General features: G+C 45.8%; 2 protein-coding genes across 2 annotated transcripts in view; one reads left to right on the forward strand and one right to left on the reverse strand.

Moving 5' to 3' along the window:
* LOC119179947 (monocyte to macrophage differentiation factor) overlaps positions 1–9,960 on the reverse strand; it is a 35,337-nt gene extending 25,377 nt beyond the window's left edge. Inside the window, exons 1-2 of the mRNA XM_037431075.2 lie at positions 9,781–9,960; positions 6,284–6,709 (exon numbers count right to left, since the gene is read on the reverse strand). The gene's annotated coding sequence lies outside the window, so the exon portion shown is untranslated. The remainder of the gene's footprint in view (positions 1–6,283; positions 6,710–9,780) is intronic.
* The window catches only part of LOC119179380 (uncharacterized), a 70,459-nt gene that overhangs the window by 25,239 nt on the left and 22,256 nt on the right, over positions 1–22,964 (forward strand). The window contains exon 2 of the mRNA XM_075868750.1: positions 22,107–22,325. Coding sequence (XP_075724865.1) covers positions 22,107–22,325 — 219 coding nt within the window. The remainder of the gene's footprint in view (positions 1–22,106; positions 22,326–22,964) is intronic.

The following is a 22,964-nucleotide window of genomic DNA, read 5'->3' on the forward strand; positions in this document are numbered from 1 at the left end:
CAAAGAGTGAATTCGCAAAGGGCTTAGGGACCCCAAAATTTTGGGGCCATTTTTTGAAAGCTGATTGATTGATTGATATGTGGGGTTTAACGTGCCAAAACCACCATATGATTATGAGAGACGGCGTAGTGGAGGGCTCCGGAAATTTCGACCACCTGGGGTTCTTTAACGTGCACCCGAATCTGAGCACACGGGCCTACAACGTTTTTGCCTCCGTCGGAAATGCAGCCGCCGCAGCCGGGATTCGAACCCGCGGCCTGCGGGTCAGCAGCCGAGTATCTTAGCCACTAGACCACCGTGGTGCGGCTTTTTCGAAAGCTCCCTAACATTCTATAACGCTACTTCAACGCATGCCTAATTGTTTTCGATTGACTATAACTTATTTACTGCAAAAAGAAGAAGAGAAAGCTCTTTAATAAAAGCAGAATGTTTAGCCAGCGTATAATGGCCAACGTACTCTAATGCATGGAGAGGAAAAAAAGGTGCATGTATAAAAAGTCGCAGAACAGTGGGGGCAGAAAACATGTTTAAAAAGTAAGAATAAAAATCGAGTCTTGTTATTATTATCACTTTCTTTCTGTCTTTTTTTCCCCTTTCGCACTGTTCTTGTTGCTCTGATTACCAGATGTATCCATCAATCTCAGCAGGCCCGGTTCCTAGGACAGTGTTTAACTTCTGTACCACCATATGCTGCGTACATTAGGCTAGCTCGTTTTCTAATTAACTTGCAGTAACAACTAATCAACGTGACAGCATCATTCTGAAAGCGACAAAAATGAAAGTAGGCTGGTATTTGTTCGTAGGATCCATAGAGCAAGTTGCGGCAATTCACGTGAATTATATAAACAATGACGTAACAGGTGTACGAAATTGTGTTTTCTTTCTTTTTTATATTAAATGCGAAGCATTTCTTAGCGAACTTCGATTACATTAAGCGTATCTATCTATCTATCTATCTATCTATCTATCTATCTATCTATCTATCTGCTTACGTTTGGGTGCTCTCGTGGTCACCCCCTTAACTTGGCGTGAACTAAAATTAGCATGGGAGGGTAAGATGGTATGACACGTTGTTCAAGACATGAATAGTGTCACAATCTCGTTGCATACGTCGTCAAACACTTCTCGCCAGACAGTGGCACATACCCACGGGCGGGTATGTGCCGCTGGTATGCGGGTATGTGCCACAGGTGATTGACACTTAGTATCATCTACCCAGGAACGACGACAACCCACATGGGCAATTTTAACGCGCGAGCGTTAGGAAATACCCGACGTCGGTATAGCGTCGACCCGACGAATGCAAAGAATAAATGTCAGGGCCCCAGCTGGAATCGAACCCAAGCATTCTGCGTGGCAATGAAGCATTGTACCACAGAGCTAGGCCAGGTTTCGGAACTACTTTAAATAGACGATAATCTTTGTGAAACGTCAATAGTAGCTGCAGTGTTGCCTACCCAACTTTATAAACATTACGTATGTGCTCCATACAGCCGTCACGTCGGATTAACGTCAATTCTGGTTAGTTGCCATGCACTGAAGCTGATTCATGTAGCAGTCTCCAGGGCTAGAATCAGCGCTTCATATCAGCTACTGGTGTTCCTAATAAGCATGTTCCAATCGGCATCGTTGCGCAAGTGCAAACAGCTGGTTATCTAAACATCTGCAACTATTCAACGTATGTCCACGCGTGCAACATTTGTACATATATTCAGCGTCGTTTCATGGCGTGTCGCTCAATAAAAAAATTGCAACACGGTCACCTTGCCACGGCATGCTTCGCATAACGTCGATTCCCAGGTAGAAAACGTCGATTCCTAAGTAAAAAAAAAATATCCAGATTTTTTTTCTTTTTTTAGAATCTGGAGTTGACGTACAGGCGTTGACTCTGTCATAGGCGAATTTTTAAGGAGATCGAAAAAAAGAGGAGGGGGAGGGTATCAATACAATCGACTAAGAAGAAGCGTTCGAGCTATCATAGGCGAATGTACACATCGCAGTACCTCTAAGAGTCATATTGGCCAAACCATCTTATACCCTCCTATACTAATTTTGGTTTACACCTCGTTAAGGGGGTAAGCGCGAAGTGCTACACGGGTGCTGGCTGTCGTGTGCTGTAGTCACTTGGCGTAGCGCAGGCAAAATCAGGTACAAAAAACAAACACATAGGGAGCAGGCAATAAATAAAAAAAGGGAGAAAGAAAGGGCAAAATAAAAATAAAAACGAAAATAAATAGAAATTAGGAGAAAGAAAGAGAGAAAGAAAGGGCAAAATGGAAAGAAAAACGAAAATAAATAGAAATGAGGAGAATAAAGACAAAACAATGAAAAAAGCGAGAAAGTAAGAGAGGACGAAAGAAAGATAAAATCAAACACAAACAAAGATGGCTGGGCTGCCGTGTTTCAACACTTCCTGCGGATTTGGCACCACTGAAGTACCATTCTACTCTTCAAATCAAAATATCAAAGTGGATATCATATTTTAGAAAAAACAGGCTGTATGCTATCGTCGTTACTAATATGTAACTAGGCAAATTATTGCTCATCCGAGTAGATTCCTTTTTTTTTAGCGTATTTTGCGATAATGATCAATATTAACGTCCGAAGCCACGTTAACTCTTTGTTGTTGTTTTTTTTAAACCATCGCGTATTGACAAAAAAAAACGGGCCTTTCGATCCTTTTCCCGCCGTTTACACACTTGCAGGGCACTCGTACAGCTTGACCTCAAAGGTGGACGTTCGATTGGCGCGTTGCGGTGGGCTTCGTTTCTATAGGACTCGCGTGACGTCGGCAAACCACGCGTAGTGCTTCCCTGCACAACGGCTGCGCCACTTCCTTGTTTTTCCCGCAGTGCACGCAACCGACGGGGCAGAGTCTGCGCGCCGGGCTCGAAAACCAGTACGCGCTGCCACGGTTCGTTCCAGACCCGGGCTAAATATAGAATGTGGCGATAATTGATTGATTGATTGATTGATTGATTCATTGATTCATTGATTGATAGATTGATTCGTTGATTGATAGATTGATTCGTTGATTGATTGATTGATTGATTGACTGATAGATAGATAGATAGATTGATTGATTGAGTGATTGATTGAATGATTGATTGATTGATTGATTGATTGATTGATTGATTGATTGAACGTTTGTCATTTGTCACATGAGGTTTACAAACACTGATTGGACCCATAGCCTGAGGCTATAGTGTAGGGTCCAATGAGAAAAGTAACGGACAGAAGCGGGAAATATCAATTACACATAATACGTATGTAGCTATACAGACACTGTAAATGTACACATATACAGAGTAGAGAAGTCTTTCTCTTCTTAAACAATCTGAATTGTTGTGATTCGTTCTGATGAAGAACTTGTTTTTGATGTTACTCATGTTCTTTCCTGCTGTATGTACCCCACTCCTGCAATAACCCTGCATTGGGCTGCAGTATTTGAAAATAAATAATAAATATAGCGGGGAAAAAAATCAATAACCCACGAGGCCAGTTATATTTGGCCGGCTCTTCTGGCAAACGTACGTGTAACAGCGGTCACGTTTACAAATTGGATTGAATGCGGTCATTGAATCACGCCAGGCTGCAGACTGGTGTTCGGGGTTTCCGTTGGGTGGCCCTTGTGAAGAGGCGTCGAAACTCGAGCCAAAAAAAGGGCAATGTTGTGAAGCCATTTAATATTATCGCCAACTTTGTAGCCAAACACAACTGCAGTTGTATCACGAACAGAGCCTTTACTAGTGGCGAATAAATAAAATTATTTCAAGGTATGTAAAACCAGGAGTTTAAAAAGTAGCTCGAAAATAGCCGTGGTGCCAAGGTTATCGTCGCCAAAACGGGTCGAAAAGTAGCCAGTGTGCCGCAAAGTTGTCACCAACGGCAGCTCTGCTAACCGTGGTACGCTTCAGTGGCTCAGGCCGTTGCGCCGCTAACCTCAAGTACTCAACGCACAAACTTGGGCTAGTGGGCATAGTTTCTGAATTTTTACATTTGGTGTACAAAGTTCAGAGACCAATGGACCTTGAAACCTTTTAAATTTACCAGCATTTTCGGACTGAATGTGGTCGAACTACGCAGTGCACTTATGTTAGCGCGTTCCAGAAGAGTCCCCGGAAATCTGAATTCAACGCTGCCAGCCGAAGTGTCGAGAACATCAAGTTAATTGAATCTCGTGGCCTTGAAGAATTCAACACTGACTGTATATCTTAACACGCGCAAGGCAACAATCAGAAACTGAAGAGAGACTTCTGTGGCCCCGCCGCGGTGGCCTAGTGGCTATGGTACTCGGCTGCTGGCCCGCAGGTCGCGGGATTGAATTCCGGCTGCGGCGCCATGCATTTCCGATGGAGGCGAAAACGTTGTAGGCCCGTGTGCTCAGATTCGGGCGCACGTTAAAGAACCCCAGGTGGTGGAAATTTCCGGAGCCCTCCACTACGGCATCTCTCGTAATCATATATGGTGGTTTTGGGACGTTAAACCGCACATATCAATCGTGATACTTCTGTGTCTGTCCTACGCACCCGTTTCGTCCACATCCGTCTTGCTTCTTTGATTTTTGCTCCGCACTATTTAAGATGTACAACCTAAGCTCGGGACGCGGGGGTTTGACTCTAGATCACTGGGAGCACTTTCGGATAGGAAAGAAGCGAAGAGGTAAGGAGGGATGAAAAATAGATGCAAAGTGTTAGTTGAAAGTACCACTTTAGTTCGACCTCACCGTGCTCTGCTTTATATATAAAAAAAGAACATGTGTAAGAATGTGCGAGTTCCAGTCTGTATAACGTTACTTAACTATATTTAAACCATTGTGTGATGATATAATACAGAATGTTTAATTCTTGGACTGAATCGTTGGCTGCGTAGTAAGTTAGTCATATGCGGAGATAACCAACCTGACTTAGGGTATGAAGCAATAACTATAATGGAACATAAATGCTTGCTCCGTATAGTCCTGTTCAAGTAGTAGTCATTAATTATTAATATTGTGCATAATTTGTTCGTTCGTTAATTCCTTCGTTCAAAGGCAGACACTACTTCAACCATTTTACCCGTTCCACCATTACAAACGCAGAGTACAGGAGTCGCGCACTTCACGAGGTATTTCAGTGTAATTTTACCGTAATCTTCAAAAATTTATTTGGCGGGGGTTGTGATCGCTACCTTAACTTAAACTATAGCACAGGTTAATCCGACCTAACCCACAGATTTCACTATCGCCACGAACCAGGACATTAAGTAGACGGTCCCTGTATAACGATTTTAGTTATTACACGCGGCCATCTTCTCATACACCGTGTCTATCAGTGAATGTACTATTGGCGTCAAATGAAAGCCAAACAGCGGCAAGCCTCCTCGATATATATATATATATTACGTGTCTGTTCATGGTGATGATCGGACGGCGCGCTATACCATCGCGAAGGCCTGCTGCTGTTCGGCTTTCATTTGACGCCGATAGTGCACGCAATATAACGCGTTGATTTGGCCGTGTGGTGACATCGTAAATGGTGGAAAATATCGGGCGCCTTGGTGTACAAACTTGTTAGCCTTGTAGCGCCACACTAAACGCGACTTATTGAACGAAACGCGACAAATTAGGTCACGTGCTGCGTGACGTCAGGATCAAGTGACGGTCACGCAACGCTCTCTCGTGGCCTTCATTATTAAGGTTATCCGTCACAAGATTGCGCTGCCGTGGCCAGTGTGAGTTACGCTGCATAATTGCTTGGGGCAGGACTAATGAGCATAAATAAATAACGATTTGTGAGCTTGTTATTAGTACACTGTGTGACGCACAGTGACACTGTTCGTAGGACCGTGTGTGACGCAAAAAGAAGATATTTGGGGAAGTGTCATTTAACGAGATACAGTTAAGTAAACATTCAGCTTGATATCCAATCGATCGAACGCTCTGTAAGTCTCCCAAACATGAGGATATTTCTGTCTTCTTTCTAAATAATAACTTGTCAGTAACTTATGGCCAAATGCTTATTACAAATGAAGATATATAAACCCGAGATTTGTCTCACTAACCGCAGTAAAAGCACTCGAACATCAGTGCAGTGCCTCGGCACGTTGCAGTACTAACCCATTCATTCATTAACTCACAATTTAACTTCTAATGCGTGCGAGAAACATTTCGACAACGTTGGCGTACGGAAAGTGTTGACAGATCACGTGTTCACGTACGCGTACCCGTTAGGAGTTGCCTTACGTAACCACCGATCTAGTCAGACCTTGAAAAGCAGAGTCACAACCGCCCTTAATCTCTCACCTGGCGCCCTGGTACGAGGTCAAGTCGCTCGGCTGCGCCGTGCTTTCCATTTCTTCCATTTCAAGGCCGAGTCCGACGGCTCGTCACAGCGAACGCCAGCGCGCGAGCACGGCTGGCTAGCTATTGCGGGTTTCGTCGGGGCGCGCGGCGCCCGGCCAGGCCTAGCGACGACTACGGCTCGCCGCAACAGCCGTAGCGTCGCTCCCGATGAATACCGGGGCCTCCGACGCCGATTTAGAACGCCACGAACACAACGCACCCGGCCAGATGACGCACGCACGTAGCCGTAGCCGCTGCTTCGGAGAGCTGTGTGGCTGCGGTGGTTACGTAGAGCTCACTTCCGCCGCCGGCGCTGAAGCACTGCTGCAAAGCCGACTTGCAGGAGGAAACTAGCGCCTGACGCCATTTTGTACGACGAGGGCGAACCTACGAGAGAGAGAGAAAAGGAACAGAGGAAGTCAGTGACGCCAATGTTAAGCCGATAAAGAGAGGAAAAGAGAAGGCGCGGATATCGTGACGTCATCAGCAGAGGCAACGAGAGCGAGAGAGCATAATAGAGTGCAAAAACGCGAAGTGGCACGCGTCGCTTCGATTTCTCTAGTGTTGCCAGCAGGCAACAGTGGCCTTGGGGATTCCGCGCCAAATCGATCGGCTCCCAGTCTTGGAGGCGATGATGTTATAGAGTGAGAACACCCTCTCAGACATAGCATAAACCCTACAGGGACGTAGCCAGAACTGTTTTTTTTTTTTAGTAAGAAGGGGTTTTACCATGCTGTACGTCGTGTTCGTGCGTGCATATGTATGAGTGCTTGTATATATACACAAGTAAAATCTAAAAATAATAGTTAGGGCAGCTTGAACAAGGTCACGCAAGCAGACGTGATGGACTAGAATCTGAAGATAATGAAGTTGATAAAGAGAACGCATGCCGGTTCATAAACATAAAAGTTTTCATACGCCACACGGTAATCTATGCTTGCTCAACCATACTATACACGATTATGCTATCTTTCTCTATATTTTGTGAATGCTTCTTTATATCACCTTTTCTGTTTGTCTATTTATTTGTCTGTCTTTCGTTTCTACTTGTTTTCCTCTCTTTTTTCTCTTCTTTCTATGCCTTTCTTTATCTCTTTCTTTGTAAACGGTCGCTCGCCTTGTAGTCTTGTTTCTTTTCTTCATTTCTATCTATCTATCTATCTATCTATCTATCTATCTATCTATCTATCTATCTATCTATCTATCTATCTATCTATCTATCTATCTATCTATCTATCTATCTATCTATCTATCTATCTATCTATCTATCTACTCGTTCTCTCATACTTTCTTCCCTTCTAATCCTCACAACTCCCCTCACCCTTGCTTTCTATTACCACCACCGTGCTGTACTGTAAAATGCCAGCGTACCTGGACGCTGGCATTCTTATCGGTGGTACGTTATTTGGAATCTCGCCTCGGCAGTTACTGTAATGAAACTTTCTCTCTCTCTCTCTATCTATCTATCTTTCTCTCTCTCTCATCGTTTGCTCAGCCATCGAGTTATTGCATTCCTCGATGGAAAAGACAGATGCCGGGCAAGTTGGGGATTTGGAATCAACGTATTTGGACAGCGCAAAAAAAAAAAACGAGTAGTTACAGTGTAACTACGGAAGGGAAGACACATGGACACAAAGCCCCGCCGCGGTGGTCTAGTGGCTAAGGTACTCGGCTGCTGACCCGCAGGTCGCGGGTTCGAATCCTGGCTGCATTTTCGATGGAGGCGGAAAATGTTGTAGGCCCGTGTGCTCAGATTTGGGTGCACGTTAAAGAACCCCAGGTGGTCAAAATTTCCCGAGCCCTCCACTACGGCGTCTCTCGTAATCATATGGTGGCTTTGGGACGTTAAGCCCCACATATCAATCAATCAATACGGACACACATGGACGGTACACTTTTCTGCACACGTGTCTTACGTATAGTTACGCTGTAACTGCTCGCTTTCTTGCGCAGTGCAATTATGTCGATGGAAGAACAGGCACACCTCTTCTGGCAGCGAAGCAGAATAGGAAGAAGAGGAGGGGCGATGAATAAGAAAGCCAAGGTGGTGCATGCTGGTTAATGATGATGATGATGATTTTTATATACGGTCAAGCTCTACCTTAACAGCCCTTCTGCGAAAATGCGGAAGTAGGAGCTTAACACCTCATTCCTTATAGTTCAACTTATGCAACGAAAAAAAAACCTTGTCTAGGGTGCCGAGCTAGATGTTATGGATGTCCGCGGCCCAACAAAAAAAAAACACTATAAATGATACGAATAAAGAAAAAAAAATATATTCTTGTTGTGGAGTTTGAACAAGAACTCAACAGTCACAGCCTATGGCTATGCGTTTTCCGAACTCTCAGAATAACACGTGTGCCCAGTCACCACTGAAAAGATCACACTAGAACACCAACAGGGGCAATGCGGAGTCTGTTATATCACGTTGGCACTATAGCAGCTAAGGTCGGGGAACTCACTCGTGAGTCTGACTCGCTCGGGCTGACTCAGACTCTGACTCGTGGCTTGATCCGATTGAACCCGAGCGAGTCTGGGCGAGCGATGTTTTGGTGCTCTTGCCTTCAAGTGAATCCGGCTAAAGAAACTTTTCGTTAGTTTGAGCCCATGAGTACGGCTTAGGAAGATTCGGGTGAGCCCGAGTCCGATTGAGTCAAAAGTACAAGATATATATATATATCTAAAGAGAGTCTGAGTGAGTCCCCCCCCCCCCTTTTTTTTTTGGCCGACCTATGGCTAGCAGTACATCGTCACACTCTGATCCTCCTTGAGACACATAGGTTATTCATGCAATGGTTATTCATGCACAGGCCCAAAAAAGCGTTTCACTGGCGTCGTTACTACACAGAAGCTGGTTAATTGCGGCGTGGCTATGCTGCCCTAACTTCATCTGAGCCGCCATGTTGGAGCATCAGTACGTGAAGCATTGAATTTTCATATGATGTTTACTAGAAGCAATTCTGGCGCGGTGATTATATGAGGGGCGAAACACTTCAAGTCTTCGCGCCTGTGGTTCTGAACACACTCGTGACTTTGTTCCCTGTTGTTGTTGTTTTAGCTTCTCTTTCGGATAGAAGAATCACTCATTGTGAACCTGGTGAGCTGATTTGAATCGGTTAGCCTAAAAGGTCCATGGTATAGTGGAGCGTGACTGCTGAACTTTTTGCTGAACTTCATGAACTTCCACTTACGACAATGTGTCGGCAGGCCACGCGCAGCCTAAAGAATCATCATTCCCATGCTGGATGAAAGGTCTTGCGTTGCAACCGCCATAGACACTAGCGCCGGATTTCCCTCTGGTGTATTGTTATGAAACTTCGTGACGTTGTGCCTGGTCTCGGAGGCCACGCGTTATGTATACCTGCGTCTATGACATCACCTGCAAGCTATATCGACAAACAAAGGCTGTACCGGATTACTTGCCGAGGACGTAGCTCGGACGCTCCATAGAGACTCACAATTTTGTTTGTTTCTTCGCAGAAACCGCCGATGTACTTAGGGGATCGCCTTGTGCGCTGATTACGTCCCGGTTTTAGTTCTTCGATGATGTTCTCGTCGACGCCTTGTCGACGGCGTCGGGGCCTAGCGGTGCGGGCGGCGACCCGCCATGGCTCCCTTGGCGATGACCAAGCCGATGCCACCGAACACACGTTGGTTGGTTGGTTGGTTCCAAGAGGAATGACTCAACCCACTACGGGTGATCAGCCATGAATCGCGCGGCAGTGGGATACAAAATAAATAAAATACGGTAAAATATATGAAAGAGACTAGAGACGAAAATAAGTAATGAGTATGCACTTATGAGATTAGCATGGTAGCCGGTTTGATTCTTTTGTATAGTTATATATGGCTCCATATATGTCCCTGTTGCAATGGCCTAGTTTCGAAGCCCCTAGGGAGAGTAGTACCGTTTCAGACAGCTTAAGCCCGTGTTTTTGGAAAGCTGGTATTAGAATTTTTTTTCCTTTAAATTTTGATACCTGTGGCATTCTGTGAAAAAAGTGCTCTGTAGTTTCTGTTTGTGTACAATAGTGACAATGAGGGGAAGGAACAAAACCAGTTCTGTATAAATAAAAAGTTTAAAGTTGGAATCCTGCATCGCAATTTAGTGAATGTCACTTCGAATCGTCTTGTTGCACACCAAGCGCTGTACCACTGAAACTTAAGGCGCTGAAAATCTGTGCCATTTAGAGCAGAAGGGTTTGTGTGTTCCTGGCGTATACAGAAATTCCGAGATCGCGTGATTGCATATAAGCAGCAGGGTCTTAGAATATTCAGGATGGGGCCCTGAATTGATTCTGCCGCCAGTGTGTCCGCCGCTTCATTTAGTATTAGTCCAGTGTGACCTGGCACCCAAACCAATCGGATAGCACGAACGTGACTGGGTATATACGTATGGAATTCTAATAAATAAGGCGATGTTTTTGTTGCTGTCTGAGCAATGCAAACAGACAAAGAATCAGTTAGTATAACAGCCGAAAAGATATATGTTGGTAGCTTGCGTATGGCCAGAATCACTGCCATTAATTCTGCCTGGAATATTGACGTAAAATCGGGCAGTCGCAGTGAATAAGACCAATCTAATGCTGTTGAGTAGATGCCAACTCCTACTTTCTCGGCAATAACGGAAGCATCTGTGGCTATAACTGAACTTATGTGTAGGCTATATACATGGTCTCCGAGCAACCCATTCAAATATTTTATCGGCAAAAGTTTAGCATTTTTTTGGAAATATATTGTCAAACTCTATTCTGACCGTAGGATTCCGTACCTGTGAGAAACTCATATCACGGATTTTAACCACTAATGGGTGTAAGACAAACACACGTGCAGCTTCAATCACTTGCCTTCTTCTTCTTCCTTGGCGTCGAAAAGGAGTCACGAGAACGTATTGGGTACCGATAATGACCCGAAAGGAAAGCGTAGATGCGGTACAGAACTTGAAAGAGGCGACAAAGGTGCGACTACAGTATACGAGCTCAGGAATCGAACAGCATGGAAGCACAGAAGCTGGGTCGAACGCACTTCGTCTTCTTCTTCTTCTTGCGATCTTTGATGAGGAAAGAGCGCTTGATGCTTTTTCAAAGGGAACCAATGGAAGCCATGTACGCATACTCATATCTAAAAAGCAAGGCACCGTCCCATTCATGGCCTATCCTCATAGGTTGGTTGCGCCAAGGTGTTGATGAACAAACCAACCAGTGGAAGCCGAGAAAAGCTTGCATATAGCCTGGAAGATTCCGGCTTAGGCACTCTTTTGGGAGAAGATAGTGGGGCGCTAGCCTCTCTCGATGAATGCTTACTTGAACTGAACTGAACTTTATTTCCCATCTATACGTGGTACAGACAACAGGAAAACCGACAAAAAGCCACATAACGGCTTGACGAGGTCTGTGTCTTTTTTTTTTTTTTGCAATAAACAGTGGACTGGCTAAAAAAAAGTACAGTGCATAAGCAAGTTAATGTACAGGAAAAAAAAGAACTATGTGCGTAAAAACATGGCTTAACATAAATCAATTCAAAGAAACGTGTTTGTGCAGCTTTGAGAATTAATAAAAACATTAAACTAGAGATAATTAAAAAAACATTTGTATCTGAAACATCGAAGTGATGTTTAAAACATTTTGAAATGCGTCGCTCCGCACTTTGCACATAATAAACAAATCATATACATATTATACATAAAAGTCTAATAAGTAATTACTAATGAATATGCAGAAGTTCAAACACACATCGCCGCGTACATTATACATGAAATGCATGTTAATTGAAAACAGCGAGATTTATTATCAACACATCCACATTCTTCGAGAGAGGAAACACGGAAATTAGGGAAGAGACTTTAGTAAAGATCGCAAGACATGACGTATAGCATTTGTTTTCCAGAATTTGTTCACCATTGTGGGTCATACCAGGTTTCTTTGTGACGTATACACTGAACGGGCTTGAATTTGACGTTAGCCATGACAGATGCTCTAAAACACCCATGCTGTTTTTTTGATGAAATGGTTTGGTTCATTGGATTCAGCCACTCATTAAGTGAATTACCGTGACGCATTCAGTTATTAACTGAGTGATGAAGCTGCCCTTTACTTCATGACAGAACGGTTGCCACAGCGACGGGAAGATGGTTGACGCATTGCAGGAGTTCGTCAAAAGTTCAAAGAGGTTCAAGTGTTGAAATCATTTTTCGGTAGATTTTGAAATTTCCAAATTCATATTAAATCAAATGCGACGCTTTATCGCATTACACTACAGATAATTTACAATTCAATCATCAAATTTGTCTTGTTGCATCTTTCTTTTATGACTCGTAAATGGATTAATTTTAATCTGTTATTAAACAAGAAAGTCATGAAAACTATCCGGTTCTTGGCCAAATCCCCAGCGTGGGTATGCGCCACATCGTCGAGGATCTTGACTTGACTTGACTTGACTTGATAAAGTGACTGATTCTCTACTTGACTCATTCTTTCGTTACCAAGCTGATCGCTCCAATACTGTGTCGGTTGTAGGTCGGTGTTGACTTTACCAACATGTGGTGTCGTGGCGCCACCTGTGAGTGGCGCGCGCACTGAGTGCGCCCTAGTGCGCCGACACAACACAACTCATTCATCTATCGCGCGCGTTGGTATGGCTGACTCACCCGACTGTGATAACTGCAACTGTGCGACTCCCATCGGCCACGTCCTGTGCCACTGTCCCGAATTTGGACAGGATCACCGCGGACTCTTCCGGTGTGTCTTGAGGTGACTGGATGATCGTCCTTTTATTCGGGAAAATATCTCGGATGCGTTGTCTCACACTACACCAGCACCGAAAGCCGCACGAGCCCTTCTACAATTCTTGAAGGCGGCATCACTTAGTGACCACCCGTGAACCACTGCACCCTGTCTGCGGTGCGCAATGTGCATGTCTCTCTCTTCTCTCTCTCTATTATTCCCTTATTACCCTCTCCCCATGTGTAGTGTAGCAAACTCTACGTAGTCTAATTAACCTCCTTACTTTTCTTATATTTCTTATCTCTCTCCCTCGGCACTAATGATACGTTGACATAATCGAACGAGCCATTTTTTTTTCCTTTTCGAAATGACTCATGAGTTACGAATAGTGATCGTTCTAGCGCAGTTAGTGAAGCAACAGGCAGTATGGTATGGTGTGGTAAGGTACGGTACGGTATGGTACGGTATAAGTAACTTTGATCTGATTTTGAGGAGCAGTCCGAGAATGAGACTGACGGCTGCCACATCGGGGGCCCATGTGACGGCCCTTCCACCACCACATGGACCCTCTGGACAGCCCTGAGTTGTCCGCCAGCTCGCCTCTGTGCAGCGTACGCTGCCACCGCTGTTCGCCGTGAGAAGTGTTGAAGTGCTCCCCAACTCAAAAAAAAAAAATAGTCTCAGCTTTCTGCTGGACCAACTTGCGAGACCAATTTGCCCGACCATGGCCTGACCTTGAGCAACAGGCTTGGAACGGCTTAATGGCCTTACACCGGCCGACCTTTGGCCTGAGGTTGTAGGCCGGCCTTGTACACACCAGGTGGTGCACGGTTGGATTAAATAATCTTGTGCAAATATTCCACGGTTATATAGTGAGAGCCGACGCTGAACGCTCAAACAAGAAAGTTTTGAGCGAGGTGCAGTAAAAAAAAAAAAAGCGCATCCACGAGTGAGTGGGGCGAAGCAGACGGACGGACGCATAAACGCACGTATGGACTTACGGACACTTCGCCCCACTAATCACCATTCACTCCGTCGATGATGATGAGTGGGGCGAATTCACTCCGTGGATTATTCCCGTTGGTTCGAGTTACTCAAGTCCAAGGTGGTCGAGCCCGAAATAAAACAGGCCCCACAATATATTAAAAAAATGAGAATAACACAACGATGAGGTTCTCGCAAAGGCCTACGGTTGGTCGGTACCGAATTTTCCATGATTAAACTGGGAAAAAGTTCTTGAATGTAACATCAGGCGCTATAGGTTGACATAATCATAAAGAAACATGCCTAGTGATGACCCTGTGCAATATAAATGTCATGAGTGGTCCGAAGGAGCATAAATATATGGGGCAGCACTGCTACACCATTTAGATAATTAGGAAGCGAGCTACCTCGCTCAAACCCCCAATCCCTCCACCCTGTGCCGCGCCAGCAACAAGCCAGGACCGTTCTCTAACGGGGCGGAGGGGGAGGGGGGTTTGCTGATAGCATTGAGGAAATTAGCCTAACTTTTCAGTAATACTATCCCCCACCCCATTATACCCTCACCCCATTAAAATTTTCGGGCTAGGGGGCTAGCCCTTCGCAGCCTATAGCAGTATGCCACTTTCGTGCTGCTTTGAATGAGTTTGTAACATCAGAATCAGAAAGCTTTTTATTTACCAGCAAAATTGTTGGGGGTCCGTCAGGTGAAAAGCTGCATCATACAGCTCGAATGTACCTGAATACCTTCACATGGCAGGAGTAACATCGAAATTAGCATACATACATGTCATCAATATATATCCAGGAGGGAAAAATTCACAATTTTAATGCAACCGAAAAAAGGAACATTTACAAACATGATATTTATAAAAATACAAACATAATGCATTTAGCAAGAGGAAATGTCCTAATGCATTGCTATACATGAAAGCAGTGGTAGTTACAACATAAGGAAAATGACTAGTATAAATAATGCTGTGATGCACAATGGCATAATAGCATGCTGATCGAAACACTGAGGGAGAGACATTAAAAAGAAGAAAAAATACGAAAGTCTAAAAACTGTGTAGAAATATCATCTCTACACGGAGGAAAAAAAAAAAACGAACCGCGCGCGCCGCGCCTCAAAATCAGTCCGTGGCAAATGTGGCGGTAAAACACGAGCTCCTCTTTCGCTCATCAGGGCTCTCTTTCGTTAAATCAACTCCTTCCCCTTTCTCCTCCTTCTCGTTTATTTCAAATCTCCTCCTCCTCCTCCTCTCAGGCGTAAGGCCGGGAAACGCCAAGAACCTCGAGCGTAGCCGTTGTTGGACCGTGTGTCAAGCTCTCAGGCCGACAGGCGGCGCCAGCGATTTTCGAAAAAACTGTTGCTTGCGTCCAAAAGCGCGCTATTTCGTGTGTAAGGCTTACGTAACGCACATTGTTTTCCTGCGTGCGTTCCAACCTCCGACAGTGTACGGCGTACACCGATTGCCCTGTTCCAACCGGAGAATTCGCCGTAAAAGCGTTGCCTTGCTCGTGCGAGTGTTGTTCGGAATCTTCGAAACGGCCGGCCCGCCCATCCTTTTTGAAAATTCCACGACATTCATGGATGCGCACATTTCACGCTACAGGTAAGAGTCCACTTGTTTGTGCAAGCGTACAAGCCAGGCGCGATCGTATCGGACCCGTCAAGTTCGATCGCGATGGATAGCTGCGACCGCGCTAATTGTGACCGTCGTGTTGCCGCGTCTCGCTTCAATCTTGATCGGCCTGCATACGCTTTACCCCCGTATTCAGAAACGCTGCTTGACTCGAACTTGACTTGAAACCGCCTTCAATGCAGCGCGTTTGAATCTCGTCTGTGCGTTTGTGCTGCATTGGAGTAGGTGGCAAGTCAAGATGAAGTAGAGCAGTGTTTCTGAACACGAAGGTTAAACTTGCGCAGACGAGCCATCGGAGATCGAGCATCGGCCTCCTGATCAAGTTCGATCGGTATGGATAAGCGTACCCATTGTGTCCGCGACTTGAGCTGCCTTGAGTTACGGCCGCCTAGTGGTAATAAAGCGTGTCGCAGTGCAGTTCTGCGTCGCAATGTATTGTAAAAAGCGTCATGCAAGGAGATCCCAGATAGATTCAGTTATCGAATTGTGTCGCGTGGTCAATTCATTTATTTAGAGATATATCTGCCCCAGAGGTTGTGTGCAAGTTCTGCATTCACTTTTTTTTCTTATTTGGTGGCACGATTTGTGAGATGCAGTGTCTTTGCGAACGGCGACGCACTTGGCGTTTCAAGCGGGGCCGCTCGTTCAGCGACGGCGACTTTCTTGCCCACGAAACCCGCGTTCTCCCTAGACCTTGTGTGTCGTCTTACCTAAATGAACTATGTGGCGTCCCTAGAGCGCGCTACGCCGGTTGTGCAGCGGTGCTGCGTGCAACCGGCGTTGTGGTGTTGTCAGATGTTTTCTCTAGCCGCTGGTAAATGCGTTTTTAACATTGCATTGTCGCTGTGGCAACACTATTGTGTTTAGATGTCATTATGCTTTCGTGGATGGCATTATGCTTGCGCACTTGCGTTTGTGCGTGTATGGGTGTGTTTGTGTGTGTGTGTGTGTGTGTGTGTGTGTGTGTGTGTGCGTGCGCGTATGTGTGTTGTGTGTGTATGTGTGTGTGCGTGTGTGTGTGTGTGCGTGTGTGTGCGCGCGTGTGTGCGTGTGTGAATGTGTGTGTTTGTGAGCGTGCGTGTGTGTGCGCGTGTGTGTCTGTGTGCGTGTGTGTGTTTGTGCGCGTATGAGCGTTGTGTGCGTGTGTGTGTTTGTGTGCGTGTGTTGTGTGTGTGCGAGTGTGTTGTGTGTGTGCGTGCGCGTGTGTTTGTGTGTGGGTGCGTGTGTGTGCGTGCGTGGGTGTGTTGTGTGTGTGTGTGTTTGTATGTGTGTGTTTGTGTGTGTGTGTGTTGTGTGCATGTGTGTGCGTGTATGTTGTGTGTGTGTGCGTGTGGGTGCGTGTGTGTGTTTGTGTGTGTGTGTGCGTGTCTTGTGTGTGTATGTGCGTGTGTGTGTGTTGTGTGTGCGTATGTGTGTGTATGTGTGTGGTTGTGTGTGTGTGCGTGTGTGTTGTGCGTGTGTGTGTTTGTGTGTGCGCGTGTGTGTTTGTGCGTGTGTGTGTGTGTGCGCGTGTGTATGTGTGTTTGTGTGCGTGTGTTGTGTGTGCGTGTGTGTGTGTGCGTGTCTGTGCGTGTATGTGTGTGTGCGTGCGTGCGTGCGTGTGTGTGTGTGTGTGTGTGTGTGTGTGTGTGTGTGTGTGTGTGTGTGTGTGTGTGTGTGTGTGTGTGTGTGTGTGTGTGTGTGTGTGTGTGTGTGAAATGGAGACAGAAGGAAATGTGGGGTTGTAGAATATCGAGAGTTATCTTACGAAGTTTCACAATAAAATTTGAACTTATTTCCTTCATTCATAGTGAGGATCTCACCTTGTCAGACTCCGGACATGCTTTCAGGCATGTTGTATGCAAGAGATTATTGATCAGCTGCCAGGCCGCGTCTCTCTTTGTGTGTGTGTGTGTGTGTGTGTGTGTGTGTGTGTGTATGTTTGTGTGTCTGAGAGAGAGAGAGAGAGAAGGGAAGGTGGGGCTGTAGAACGTGGAGAGTTAAGAAGTTCCACACTAAAATTTCGACTAATTTCCATCATTCATATCGGGGATCTCGTTCTCTTAGAGTCCATGCTTTCAGACAGATAGTATTCGAAGAATTATTTATCAGCTGCCAGCCCGCGTCTCTGTCTCTGTGTGTGTGTGGGGGGGGGGGTGCGTGTGTGTGTGAGAGAGAGACAGAGAGAGAGAGAGAGAGAGTGTGTGTGTGTGTGTGTGTGTGTGTGTGTGTGTGTGTGTGTGTGTGTGTGTGCATGTGTGATAGAGAGAGGGAAGGGAAGGTGGGATGGTAGAATATCGAGAGTTATCTAAAGAAGTTTCACACTGAAATGTCGACTTATTTCTTTCATTCATAGTGAGGGTCTCGTTCTGTCAGACTCCGTGCTCTGTAGTAGTACGCGAGGGATTACTATTCAGCTGCCAGCCCTTGGTAAGATTACGTGCTGCTTGACGTCAACAGACAAAAAGTGCTGTAGTCGGTGACAACCGAAGAATAACCGTCAAGATACAAATACAAGTGCAAGCACCGCCCCCAAAGCGGTGGCTAACCAGCCATTCATCGGTGCGAGAGATACATATGCTACGCGTTTCCCGTTGCACCCATAAGTACGTTTTTTGCTGCTAACTCAAATACTACGTACAATAATAATTAAACGTTCAACGTCCTTACCGAAAACATCAGTTTAACAGAGAGGGATGTCGACATCTGTGCTGTAATTGAGCAGAAAATCGGCGTTTTTTTTTTACCGAGAACCAGTGACATCCACTTGTGTCTTCATAAGGAAACCACCGATCTAAAATACGCTAACGGTACCTGGCGGCATGCAAGTGTACAAATGTGTGGAAGGACTGAAATTTTGTCAACAGGTCCTTATCAAGTGTGAGGCCCATGGGACGCCTTTATGATCTGCCATAGTAGAATACCTTGTACTTTAAATCGTTACCGACTTTTTTTAAACAACCGAAAGCTGGGCCAGTTGGTGCACAGAACACATTGTAACTCGGCGCATGACTACGCGGACCCAAGGGGAGAAGGGACGCTGCGGTTTGACTTACCTTCTTTTGCGTCGGCGTATATTGCGCTGAAATAAAATATGAATGTTCACGTACAAATGATATTTGATGCAAATTTTCTCGGGGTGAGAGAGGTATACTGTCGTAGGTGGAGCTTATATTAATTCTTAGGTTGTAGACGACTGTAGTGTTCCACACTTGCCGTAATTGCTACCGGCGACGCTCGCAGACGGTCCCATGTTTAAATGCACATATATACCCCGGTACTTAGCTACGGAGCAGAAACCTGGAGACTTACAAAGAGGGTTCAGCTTAAATTGAGGACGACGCAGCGAGCAATGGAGAGGAAAATGGTAGGTGTAACCTTAAGAGACAAGAAGAGAGCAGAGTGGATTAGGGAACAAGCGGGGGTTAAGGATATCATAGCTGAAATCAAGAAGAAGAAATGGACATGGGCAGGGCATGTAGCGCGTAGACAGGATAACCGCTGGTAATTAAGGGTAACTGACTGGATTCCCAGAGAAGGCAAGCGGATTAGGGGGAGACAGAAGGTTAGGTGGGCAGATGAGATTAAGAAGTTTGCGGGTATAAATTGGCAGCAGCAAGCAGAGGACCGAGTTAACCGGCGGAACATGGGAGAGGCCTTTGTCCTGCAGTGGACGTAGTCAGGCTGATGATGATGATGATGATGATGATGATGATGATGATGATATACCCCATAAAGTGACGGGGGAAAGCTGGAGTTGCAGCTCAGTTGGTAGAGAGAGCCTCGGAAGCGTTATTGTAAGGTTGGAAGTTTGGTCCCTGCCCACGGCAAGTCATTCTTTCGTCCAGTTTTCTTTATTCACATTTACATTGCATTTACTATAACAACGTACCATATACATTCTTTCGGAATGCTGACTGTTGGTGTTACAAAGTACACGACCATTACTATCTGCGTCACGGCTGTTTGAAGATCTGTCGTGGATAGCTTTAGACTTGAATACCCAGGTCGTTTGTTCTTTTGGTTTGTGCAATCACGTCGTATGTGCGCACTTAGCGTATGCGTATGCTTTTCGCTGCGTAAATCTGTCTTAGTTCTGTGACTCCGGCCGAGCTTCATCTTCACAGTGATCAGCAGACGACTCGTTTCTTTTAGATTCGAAGCAGCTCTTTGACTAGCCTGAGTAATGCTGTCCCTCCGCCCGCACCGCTCCCCATGCCGCAGGTGTTGGAGCGGTGCCAAGTAGGTCACGCCCTCCTAACAGTGCGCGGTGACCATCAGGGTTCCTTTCGGGAAGATGGTCTATAGTTTTTTTTTTGCGTGCTGTTCTGCATGCTCGATTTGCGATTAAGAGATAGACAACACGAATGCCGCTGTGCTCTCTGTAGCTGCCGCGTTTTTTTTACGCATCTGTGTTGTAGCTTCATGATAGACTGGGTACCATATATATTTAGCTGTTACTTCGTATAGCATCACAATTCCCTGCTACCGCACTCGTTTCTCCGACATTGATGGTGACATTTACTTTAAAAAACCAGATTATATTTGTCAACGCACAGACCATGAACACAAAATAAGGCCACGCCGGGCCTGGACGAACCTGTATGTATGCAAATTCGTTTTTTGTAAGAACTATCAACCAATGGAATTGTTTGACATCTGTGCAAGTGTCCTGTGTCAATGAAAATATACTCTTTTCAACTCTGTAGCCCCCCTACTGTAACGCCTCAAGGCAAAGCGGGGATATATATGAATAAAATATAAAGAAACTATGACGTTCTGTGGTATGATGTAGGATAGAATCAAACTTTCCAGTAAAGAGTGCAAATGTTTGGGTACGTTGGTGGTCCATTATTCTGACAACAGGGCAGCAAGAGACAAAGGATGAGAAAAAGAAACGCAGACGAGTGCTTAACTTCGCGAAATATATTTGTTTTTAGCCGTCTAGGTCGATTCCTAGCTGCAAGTCCCCGTGAGCATGGACTCGTGGAAGAAGGCGCTTCTTCTTCTTCTTTGGTTAGACCTGGCACTGCGCTTGGTTAAACCTGCTCCCGGCCACCAAGTCACTCGTTCAGTTGAAATACGTTGCGCAAGGTTGCCAATGAGAAGAACAGAGTAGAGACAGAAAGAGCGCCAGACATAAATGGCGCTCTTTCTGTCTCTTCTCGTTCTTCTCATTGGCAACCTTGCGCAACGTATTTCGACCTGATATGTATACCAACTAGCCCAACATAACTTATTGTTAACCTTCATTTATTTTACAAGGGGCCCTTTCCAGTATGTTTTACCTTCTGGCGCTCTTTCGGTCTCTTCTCGGTCTTCTCATTGGTCACCTTGCGCCCCGCATATGTACGGGGCGCAAGGTGGCCTTAATAGTTGGTACTTAATATGTACCAACTAGCCCAAGCTTTTGTATCGGCCTTGTGGTAACAACGCCTCGCTGTTGTTGAATCTTGCACGAACGGACATGCATGGTCATGACTCATCAGCTCCTCTGTACTTACAGGACACTTTCAAGTTTCCACACACTAGTCGGGGTAATATTTCATCATGGACTATGACGATGTCTATACTGCTTTTACTTATTTGGTTGGTCTAGTACGCGAAGAGTGCTCTGATCGAAGTTGAAGCATATATTTTTTTTTTCCACCGCTTCCAAGATGTTTTCACTGAGCCGTATTCTGCATGCATGCCGTCGTAAAGCTTCCGTGCGCGTTAGGTTCGTCGGCGTGTCGTTGCCGCCCTGCAGTGGTAGCGCCGTGAGTCTCCTTCCAATAACGAGGTGCTGCTGGGGTCGACGCACGGGGTTCCCCACTGTGCGACTCGATGTAGGTGGGAGGCCGCAAGTTCACAACCGCCTCCACTTCGGACGGTGGTCGGCTCCACCAAAGTTGAGTCGAGCTTTGCGGAGAGCCTTTCTCGGTTGAAGCTTGATAGTCCGGACCAGATGCTTTCACCATCCGCCCCACCATGGAGCGATGGGAAGAATGAAGTTCCAGGAGATCCTCTTGTGACCCAAGCACGCAGATTCGTCTTCTTGGGAAGACGCATCTGACGGAGCTTCTCCAAGTCTCTTGACGTCCTCTTAAACGTTCTTGCGTCATGCGAATAACTTCGCGAGGGGGACCACTATAGGTGCTACAAGGTGTCGCAAACACACGAAGAAGGCTTCTGGGGTCAGGCTCGAAACGAGTTCCGTCGTGTTTCGGCTGATTCCCGCACCGCGTGAGAGATGGCGCCACCGTCTAGGCAAGCACGTGATTGCAAAGGGGAATCGCTGGGTTTTCCGCGCTATACGCGATTCCTCGGCTTTCACGCTAATGGAGCTGCACGTTAAGCACAGGATTTGGAACGTCGACGGCATTAGAGCAGAGTTTATACAGTGCTCGACTTCTTGCTGTATAACGCTCGACGCACTGGCTGCAATGTACTAATCGACAGTGAATTTTTTCGCAGGACCCGTAGGTACGTCGCGGAGAGGCTGGGAGCCAGGATCAGCGTGAGGCCGCGAGAACGCAATCGCCGTCTCGGCTCCTCCTCGCCTCAACCTTACTTCCCTTGCCAGCCTGAACGCGACGTCTCAGTCTACAACGGGCCACCAGTGGACGACATCGACGAACCGTGCCCCTATTGGCCAGTGTTTATGCCGCTTGTGACACCGCCGGAAGCCGTATGGTGAGGGAAGCTACTCTTGAATTGCTTACATTTGAAGTTTATTCATCATCATAGTTTTAAACATACAACACTTATCCAGTGGTTGAATGGAAAGGGGTGGTGAAAAGGCAACTGAATGCCTGACAATGCACCGATCCCCGCCCAGACCACAATAATGCACAACACTCAGCATGTGTGTCTAGAGCATAAATACATAGATTCAATACAGTGAAATATACAAAGTGTAGACGTAGAGCGTGGAGAAGATAAGAAATAATTACACATCTATAGATGCACTCTTTACACATAAAAGCCCTTTAAAATCCTATAAAAACAAAAACGTAGTTGTGAACAGTTGTGAGGAAGTGAAAAATTTACAGTGCGTTTCAGCAAAGCTACACGAGTTGCACTTCATTTTCATCTATTGTATACATCTACATCTATTGTATACTCCAGGGTCGAGGGGATATATTTCGCTTCAAATCTTAGAGGACGGAAAGCTGAGCTTCCTCGAGTGAAAAGAGAAAACTTTATTTGAGAAGCCGTGGGCGCGGGTTGCTGGCTAATCCCGCAAAGCACAATCGGCGCGTGAGCGACGGTTTCCGAATCTGAAAAAAAAAAAAAAAAAACGGGCGATCGTGCGATATCAACCATGCGCCA

This window comes from Rhipicephalus microplus, chromosome 7 (assembly GCF_043290135.1).
Source record: "Rhipicephalus microplus isolate Deutch F79 chromosome 7, USDA_Rmic, whole genome shotgun sequence".
NCBI classification, from domain to species: Eukaryota; Metazoa; Arthropoda; class Arachnida; order Ixodida; family Ixodidae; genus Rhipicephalus; species Rhipicephalus microplus.